The sequence below is a fragment of the Oncorhynchus mykiss genome, chromosome 4 (assembly GCF_057628025.1).
Source record: "Oncorhynchus mykiss isolate SJ-2025 chromosome 4, ASM5762802v1, whole genome shotgun sequence".
Classification (NCBI taxonomy): Eukaryota; Metazoa; Chordata; class Actinopteri; order Salmoniformes; family Salmonidae; genus Oncorhynchus; species Oncorhynchus mykiss.
The window spans coordinates 2840001-2849796 of record NC_143025.1 but is presented as its reverse complement, the minus strand read 5'-3'; the positions used below and the strand labels follow the sequence as shown (position 1 = coordinate 2849796).

The following is a 9796-nucleotide window of genomic DNA, read 5'->3' as shown; positions in this document are numbered from 1 at the left end:
ACAATTAGAGGTTAAAAAAAAAGTGGACAAAAATAAGCATCAGTTTCAGAGGGGAAATAAGTACAGACAATAAGATGGTGATTACCTCAATCTCCTTCTGGAGACAACCAATGGACTACTGGTATGGAGAGAACCAATGGACTACTGGTATGGAGACAACCAATGGACTACTGGTATGGAGACAACCAATGGACTACTGGTATGGAGAGAACCAATGGACTACTGGTATGGAGACAACCAATGGACTACTGGTATGGAGAGAACCAATGGACTACTGGTATGGAGAGAACCAATGGACTACTGGTATGGAGACAACCAATGGACTACTGGTATGGAGACAACCAATTGACTACTGGTATGGAGAGAACCAATGGACTACTGGTATGGAGACAACCAATGGACTACTGGTATGGAGAGAACCAATGGACTACTGGTATGGAGAGAACCAATGGACTACTGGTATGGAGAGAACCAATGGACTACTGGTATAGACTACTGGTATGGAGAGAACCAATAGACTACTGGTAAATAGTGTTCCACTATAGAACCACACAGAAATGGACCCGGATCCTCTTGAAGATGTCCTAACTCTAAAACGGGCCAGTTTCCCAGACCCACATTAAACCTCCTACTGGACTTAAAAGCATGCTCAATGGAATACCTCAAAATATTTAAAAAATCACCCAGGACTAGGATGTAGCAGGGAGAAGTTGCCCCTAGACACGGATCTTGGGTCCATTTAGCATTTCCCCACTAATAACTAGGATTGGGGGAAGGGAAGCTGACCCTAGGGGAAACTGCACCACGGAGCAGACTTAATCTGGGACTAGGAAACCAGCTGGAAATGACACACCTGTACTAGGAGGAGAGAAGACCCAGTAACCATAATGACACCCCTGTACTAGGAGGGAGAAGACCCAGTAACCACAATGACACCCCTGTACTAGGAGAAGACCCAGTAACCATAATGACACCCCTGTACTAGGAGAGAAGACCCAGTAACCATAATGACACCCCTGTACTAGGAGGAGAGAAGACCCAGTAACCATAATGACACCCCTGTACTAGGAGGAGAGAAGACCCAGTAACCATAACGACACCCCTGTACTAGGAGGAGAGAAGACCCAGTAACCATAATGACACCCCTGTACTAGGAGGGAGAAAACCCAGTAACCATAACAACACCCCTGTACTAGGAGGAGGGAGAAGACCCAGTAACCATAATGACACCCCTGTACTAGGAGGAGAGAAGACCCAGTAACCATAATGACACCCCTGTACTAGGAGGAGGGAGAAGACCCAGTAACCATAATGACACCCCTGTACTAGGAGGAGAGAAGACCCAGTAACCATAATGACACCCCTGTACTAGGAGGAGAGAAGACCCAGTAACCATAATGACACCCCTGTACTAGGAGAGAAGACCCAGTAACCATAACGACACCCCTGCAATAGGAGGAGAGAAGACCCAGTAACCATAATCAAACCAATAACAATCTTTACAAAAACACACCTCTAGAGCTGCCAGCATTTATACCTACCTTTTAGATTAAAATAGATCTTAATCTGTATTAAAATAGACCTTGATCCGTATTAAAATGGATCATAATCTGTATTAAAATAGATCATAATCTTTATTACAGTAGATCATAATCTGTATTAAAATTGATCATAATCTGTATTAAAATAGATCATAATCTGTATTACAGTAGATCATAATCTGTATTAAAATTGATCATAATCTGTATTAAAATAGATCATAATCTGTATTACAGTAGATCATAATCTGTATTAAAATAGATCATAATCTTTATTACAGTAGATCATAATCTGTATTAAAATTGATCATAATCTGTATTAAAATAGATCATAATCTGTATTAAAGTAGATCATAATCTGTATTAAAATAGACCTTATTCTGTATTAAAATGGATCATAATCTGTATTAAAATAGATCATAATCTGTATTAAAGTAGATCATAATCTGTATTAAAATAGACCTTATTCTGTATTAAAATGGATCATAATCTGTATTAAACCCAGTTACTGGCTAGCTAGGTCTTTATGTATGGTGTTAGCTAGTTACTGGCTAGCTAGGTCTTCATCTGTGTCTGGTGTTAGCTAGTTACTGGCTAGCTAGGTCTTTATGTCTGGTGTTAGTTAGTGACTGGCTAGCTAGGTCTTTATGTCTGGTGTTAGCTAGTGACTGGCTAGCTAGGTCTTCATCTGTGTCTGGTGTTAGCTAGTTACTGGCTAGCTAGGTCTTTATGTCTGGTGTTAGTTAGTGACTGGCTAGCTAGGTCTTTATGTCTGGTGTTAGCTAGTGACTGGCTAGCTAGGTCTTTATGTCTGGTGTTAGCTAGTTACTGGCTAGCTAGGTCTTTATGTCTGGTGTTAGCTAGTTACTGGCTCGCTAGGTCTTCATCTGTGTCTGGTGTTAGCTAGTTACTGGCTAGCTAGGTCTTTATGTCTGGTGTTAGTTAGTGACTGGCTAGCTAGGTCTTTATGTCTGGTGTTAGCTAGTGACTGGCTAGCTAGGTCTTTATGTATGGTGTTAGCTAGTTACTGGCTAGCTAGGTCTTTATGTCTGGTGTTAGCTAGTGACTGGCTAGCTAGGTCTTTATGTCTGGTGTTAGCTAGTGACTGGCTAGCTAGGTCTTTATGTCTGGTGTTAGCTAGTGACTGGCTAGCTAGGTCTTTATGTCTGGTGTTAGCTAGTGACTGGCTAGCTAGGTCTTTATGTCTGGTGTTAGCTAGTGACTGGCTAGCTAGGTCTTTATGTCTGGTGTTAGCTAGTGACTGGCTAGCTAGGTCTTTATGTCTGGTGTTAGCTAGTTACTGGCTAGCTAGGTCTTTATGTCTGGTGTTAGCTAGTTACTGGCTCGCTAGGTCTTCATCTGTGTCTGGTGTTAGCTAGTGACTGGCTAGCTAGGTCTTTATGTCTGGTGTTAGCTAGTTACTGGCTAGCTAGGTCTTTATGTCTGGCGTTAGTTAGTGACTGGCTAGCTAGGTCTTTATGTCTGGTGTTAGCTAGTGACTGGCTAGCTAGGTCTTTATGTCTGGTGTTAGCTAGTGACTGGCTAGCTAGGTCTTTATGTCTGGTGTTAGCTGGTTACTGGCTAGCTAGGTCTTTATGTCTGGTGTTACCTAGTTACTGGCTAGCTAGGTCTTTATGTCTGGTGTTAGCTAGTTCCTGGCTACCTAGGTCGTTATGTCTGGTGTTAGCTAGTGACTGGCTAGCTAGGTCTTTATGTCTGGTGTTAGCTGGTTACTGGCTAGCTCGGTCTTTATGTCTGGTGTTAGCTAGTGACTGGCTAGCTAGGTCTTTATGTCTGGTGTTAGCTAGTTACTGGCTAGCTAGGTCTATATGTATGGTGTTAGCTAGTTGCTGGCTCGCTAGGTGTTTATGTCTGGTGTTAGCTAGTTACTGGCTAGCTAGGTCGTTATGTCTGGTGTTAGCTAGTGACTGGCTAGCTAGGTCTTTATGTCTGGTGTTAGCTAGTTACTGGCTAGCTAGGTCTTTATGTCTGGTGTTAGCTAGTTACTGGCTCGCTAGGTCGTTATGTCTGGTGTTAGCTAGTGACTGGCTAGCTAGGTCTTTATGTCTGGTGTTAGCTAGTGACTGGCTAGCTAGGTCTTTATGTCTGGTGTTAGCTAGTGACTGGCTAGCTAGGTCTTTATGTCTGGTGTTAGCTAGTGACTGGCTAGCTAGGTCTTTATGTCTGGTGTTAGCTAGTGACTGGCTAGCTAGGTCGTTATGTCTGGTGTTAGCTAGTGACTGGCTAGCTAGGTCTTTATGTCTGGTGTTAGCTAGTTACTGGCTCGCTAGGTCTTTATGTCTGGTGTTAGCTAGTGACTGGCTAGCTAGGTCTTTATGTCTGGTGTTAGCTAGTGACTGGCTAGCTAGGTCTTTATGTCTGGTGTTAGCTAGTGACTGGCTAGCTAGGTCGTTATGTCTGGTGTTAGCTAGTGACTGGCTAGCTAGGTCTTTATGTCTGGTGTTAGCTGGTTACTGGCTAGCTAGGTCTTTATGTCTGGTGTTAGCTAGTTACTGGCTAGCTAGGTCTTTATGTCTGGTGTTAGCTAGTTACTGGCTAGCTAGGTCTATATGTATGGTGTTAGCTAGTTGCTGGCTCGCTAGGTGTTTATGTCTGGTGTTAGCTAGTTACTGGCTAGCTAGGTCTTTATGTCTGGTGTTAGCTAGTTACTGGCTAGCTAGGTCTTTATGTCTGGTGTTAGCTAGTGACTGGCTAGCTAGGTCTTTATGTCTGGTGTTAGCTAGTGACTGGCTAGCTAGGTCTTTATGTCTGGTGTTAGCTAGTTACTGGCTAGCTAGGTCGTTATGTCTGGTGTTAGCTAGTTACTGGCTAGCTAGGTCGTTATGTCTGGTGTTAGCTAGTGACTGGCTAGCTAGGTCGTTATGTCTGGTGTTAGCTAGTGACTGGCTAGCTAGGTCTTCATGTCTGGTGTTACCTAGTTACTGGCTAGCTAGGTCTTTATGTCTGGTGTTAGCTAGTTACTGGCTAGCTAGGTCGTTATGTCTGGTGTTAGCTAGTGACTGGCTAGCTAGGTCTTTATGTCTGGTGTTAGCTAGTGACTGGCTAGCTAGGTCTTTATGTCTGGTGTTAGCTAGTGACTGGCTAGCTAGGTCTTTATGTCTGGTGTTAGCTAGTGACTGGCTAGCTAGGTCTTTATGTCTGGTGTTAGCTAGTGACTGGCTAGCTAGGTCTTCAGCCAACATGGAACAAAAGGAGGGTAAGGGTCGTTCAAAACTCAGATGCAGGTGTCATGTCAACACATCCGTCAGTGCTGCTGTGAAATGCATCACAAGGGACATGCCAAATGGTGAATGTATGAATTTTTGTTGACATAATTTATGCATTTGCTGTTTGAGTTACCTTGTGTATCACCACATTAGCTTGAGATGATTTTACTCCCAACACTGCTCACTGCATCCAAGTTGCTTGACATCGGCTTTCAAAGAGCTGTCAGTCAAGGCGAGATCATGAATATAAGCTTCCCCGGCCCACTCAGCCTGTCTTTTCAAACTTCCTAGTAAGTTAGTTAGCCATGAGAGAAAAGGTCCAGAATGACTGTTCTGTCTGCGCACCTGTGTGCGTGTATTTAGGAGACACTAGAACAGTGGATGCTGGGGGAGCCCATCTGTGTCAGTACTTTATCCAGCCACTGGAGGGGGCCATTGAGGTGCAGCTCAATCCAACAAGGGGTGCTGGTTACGGTCTGTCGCCTGAGGGAAGGAGAGAGAGGGAGATTAATGAAAATGTGTTCATCTTTTGTATAAAACAGCAACACAGCAAACCTGCTTAATCACTAGCTAGTAAACATTACAGATAACAATTCAACCTACATCAACTTGAATCAATAACATTTCATAAATCAAACCTTTTTTTTTTTTATCAAGAAGTGGAATCTCATGTCTGTTTAACTGATGTTTAGCCTACATCTGAACTCTTAAGTTAAATTGTTCTACCTACATCTTGTGTGGTTCTATGAAGTCTGTTTTGCTAGTTGTGGTTTTGAAACATGACTCAGGGCAGTGAGGCCAGGGAGAGTCCAGTGGGAATCCCCTTCCGTGTACTCTAGTCCGTCTGAACACGATCACCTCTGTCCCTCCCTCCCCCACGTCCTCTGTCTCCTACATTCCTCCCCCGTTAGTCAACTCTCTCTCTCTCCCGCCGTCTCACACCCTATCCCCCCCATCCTCTCGCTCTCTCCCTCCTCTCCAAGTCTGTCGCCGCCGCAGAGCGCACACGCAAAGTGACCACACACACTCTCTTTTCCTGTCTTTATCCTCCTTCCTCCTCGTGGTTGCACAAATCCAGGATTCTTGGAGTCGACTCAGACTCCTGCGGTTTGACTCGAAGGAGTCGACTCTTGCTCGACTCCCAAAAACAGGCTGAAATGGATGACGTGCACACCAGCTCATGATTGCAGAATCGTACGTTTGGCGTTCTAGATGACTGACCTGAACAAGGTGCTGTCCATCTGCTCTTCAACAACCAATAAAAATGGCTGTTTCAATATAGAAGGTGACGTGTAGGAAGTTGAATATTTCAGTGATATTTCTGCTATGTGCATGAAGCCATGGGATGATGCGAAGCTCTACTCTGATCAGAATATTATTATATATTCTGCACATCTATCGTTCCAGTGTTTAATTGCTATATTGTAATTATGTCGCCACCATGGCCTATTTATTTCCTTAACTTACCTCATTTACACTCACTGTATATAGACTTTTTGTTTTCTTTTGTTCTACTGTATTATACTGTATGTTTTGTTTATTCCATGTGTAACTCTGTGTTTGTTGTTTGCGTCGAATTGCTTTGCTTTATTCTTGGCCAGGTCGCAGTTGCAAATGAGAACTTGTTCTCAACTAGCCTACCTGGTTAAATAAAGGTGAAATAAATACAAAAAATCATATTATTATCCATGTTATGGAGGAAAGCTAAACATCTGGAGGACCCATCATCCTGCCACTCCCTCCTCTCTACATTCTCTTCATCTGGAGGACCCATCATCCTTCCACTCCCTCCTCTTCCTCTGGAGGACCCATCATCCTTCCACTCCCTCCTCTACATTATCTTCCTCTGGAGGACCCATCATCCTTTTACTTCCTCCTCTTCCTCTGGAGGACCCATCATCCTTCCACTCCCTCCTCTCTACATTATCTTCCTCTGGAGGACCCATCATCCTTCTACTCCCTCCTCTTCCTCTAGAGGACCCATCATCCTTCTACTCCCTCCTCTTCATCTGGAGGACCCATCATCCTTCTACTCCCTCCTCTTCCTCTGGAGAACCCATCATCCTTCCACTCCCTCCTCTCTACATTCTCTTTCTCTGGAGGACACATCATCCTTCTACTCCCTCCTCTCTACATCATCTTCCTCTAGAGGACCCATCATCCTTCTACTCCCTCCTCTTCCTCTAGAGGACCCATCATCCTGCCACTCCCTCCTCTTCCTCTAGAGGACCCATCATCCTTCCACTCCCTCCTCTCTACATTCTCTTCATCTGGAGGACCCATCATCCTTCCACTCCCTCCTCTTCCTCTAGAGGACCCATCATCCTTCTACTCCCTCCTCTCTACATTATCTTCCTCTGGAGGACCCATCATCCTTCTACTCCCTCCTCTCTACATTATCTTCCTCTGGAGGACCCATCATCCTTCTACTCCCTCCTCTCTACATTATCTTCCTCTGGAACGCTAATGAATATAGGCCCAGACTTCAATATTCTGCCCATATTAACTACTGTATATAGGCCCAGACTACAATATTCTTCACCACTTCCCCAGACTTCACAGCTTCCCCAGACTTCACAGCTTCCCCAGATTTCACAGCTTCCCCAGACTGCACCGCTTCCCCAGACTTCACAGCTTCCCCAGACTTCACCACTTCCCCAGGCTTCACAGCTTCCCCAGACTTCACCGCTTCCCCAGACTGCACCGCTTCCCCAGACTTCACCGCTTCCCCAGGCTTCACCGCTTCCCCAGACTTCACAGCTTCCCCAGACTTCACCACTTCCCCAGGCTTCACAGCTTCCCCAGACTTCACCACTTCCCCAGGCTTCACAGCTTCCCCAGGCTTCACCGCTTCCCCAGACTTCACAGCTTCCCCAGACTTCACCACTTCCCCAGGCTTCATAGCTTCCCCAGACTTCACCACTTCCCCAGGCTTCACAGCTTCCCCAGGCTTCACCACTTCCCCAGGCTTCACAGCTTCCCCAGACTTCACCACTTCCCCAGACTGCACCGCTTCCCCAGACTTCACCGCTTCCCCAGGCTTCACCGCTTCCCCAGACTTCACAGCTTCCCCAGACTTCACCACTTCCCCAGGCTTCACAGCTTCCCCAGACTTCACCACTTCCCCAGGCTTCACAGCTTCCCCAGACTTCACCGCTTCCCCAGACTGCACCGCTTCCCCAGACTTCACAGCTTCCCCAGACTTCACAGCTTCCCCAGACTTCACCACTTCCCCAGGCTTCACAGCTTCCCCAGACTTCACCGCTTCCCCAGACTGCACCGCTTCCCCAGACTTCACAGCTTCCCCAGACTTCACCGCTTCCCCCAGACTTCACCACTTCCCCAGACTTCACAGCTTCCCCAGACTTCACAGCTTCCCCAGACTGCACCGCTTCCCCAGACTTCACAGCTTCCCCAGACTTCACAGCTTCCCCAGACTTCACCACTTCCCCAGGCTTCACAGCTTCCCCAGACTTCACCACTTCCCCAGGCTTCACAGCTTCCCCAGACTTCACCGCTTCCCCAGACTGCACCGCTTCCCCAGACTTCACAGCTTCCCTAGACTTCACAGCTTCCCCAGACTTCACCACTTCCCCAGGCTTCACAGCTTCCCCAGACTTCACCGCTTCCCCAGGCTTCACCGCTTCCCCAGACTTCACAGCTTCCCCAGACTTCACCACTTCCCCAGGCTTCACAGCTTCCCCAGACTTCACCACTTCCCCAGGCTTCCCCAGGCTTCACCGCTTCCCCAGACTTCACAGCTTCCCCAGACTTCACCACTTCCCCAGGCTTCACAGCTTCCCCAGACTTCACCACTTCCCCAGGCTTCACAGCTTCCCCAGGCTTCACCACTTCCCCAGGCTTCACAGCTTCCCCAGACTTCACCACTTCCCCAGACTGCACCGCTTCCCCAGACTTCACCGCTTCCCCAGGCTTCACCGCTTCCCCAGACTTCACAGCTTCCCCAGACTTCACCACTTCCCCAGGCTTCACAGCTTCCCCAGACTTCACCACTTCCCCAGGCTTCACAGCTTCCCCAGGCTTCACCACTTCCCCAGACTTCACAGCTTCCCCAGACTTCACCACTTCCCCAGGCTTCACAGCTTCCCCAGACTTCACCACTTCCCCAGGCTTCACAGCTTCCCCAGGCTTCACCACTTCCCCAGGCTTCACAGCTTCCCCAGACTTCACCACTTCCCCAGACTTCACAGCTTCCCCAGACTTCACCGCTTCCCCCAGGCTTCACAGCTTCCCCAGACTTCACCGCTTCCCCCAGACTTCACCACTTCCCCAGACTTCACCACTTCCCCAGACTTCACCACTTCCCCAGACTTCACCACTTCCCCCAGGCTTCACCGCTTCCCCAGACTTCACCGCTTCCCCCAGACTTCACCACTTCCCCAGACTTCACCACTTCCCCCAGGCTTCACCGCTTCCCCAGACTTCACCGCTTCCCCCAGACTTCACCACTTCCCCAGACTTCACCACTTCCCCAGACTTCACCACTTCCCCCAGGCTTCACCGCTTCCCCCAGGCTTCACCGCTTCCCCAGGAAACTCAACGTATTGTAGCGTCACGTGGACAAAAGAATAGCGTTCTTCTTCACGGTATAAAAACAGAATTAGAAAATGACCCGGTGTGGCGGTGCTTCAGGTTACTACGTCTGTGTGTGGTAGTCCTTACCGGTACTCGGTGCCCCAGCCCTTGACGAAGCTCATGCGTATGGTACACATCCTGGTGAGCTGGTAGACGGCCTCAAAGCCCTGGTTCACCGACTGGGCCAGCAGAGCTGCAAACTCCTGGTTATTGAATATCTTCAGGTTGCAGCCTGAGGGGAAATCACATCACACTATGTCCAGACATGTTCATCAGGAAATAAAACATGTTAACGTGTGTGTGTGTGTGTGACTGTGTGTGTGTGTGTGTGTGACTGTGTGTGTGTGTGTGTGACTGTGTGTGACTGTGTGTGTGTGTGTGTGACTGTGTGTGTGTGTGACTGTGTGTGACTGTGTGTGTGTGTGTGTGTGAGTG

At 47.5% G+C, this 9796-nt stretch overlaps 1 protein-coding gene across 2 annotated transcripts in view; it reads right to left on the bottom strand.

Annotated features, from left to right (window-relative positions):
- Positions 1-3910: 3910 nt before the first annotated feature.
- The window catches only part of smad3b (SMAD family member 3b), a 23422-nt gene continuing 17536 nt past the window's right edge, over positions 3911-9796 (bottom strand). The window contains exons 8-9 of one of the 2 annotated variants that reach the window (XM_036968631.2): positions 9449-9593; positions 3911-5248 (exon numbers count right to left, since the gene is read on the bottom strand). In XM_036968631.2, the coding sequence (XP_036824526.2) occupies positions 5125-5248; positions 9449-9593 (269 nt within the window). In that variant the 3' untranslated portion in view covers positions 3911-5124. The remainder of the gene's footprint in view (positions 5249-9448; positions 9594-9796) is intronic. The other variant, XM_090230831.1, reaches the window with a different exon arrangement.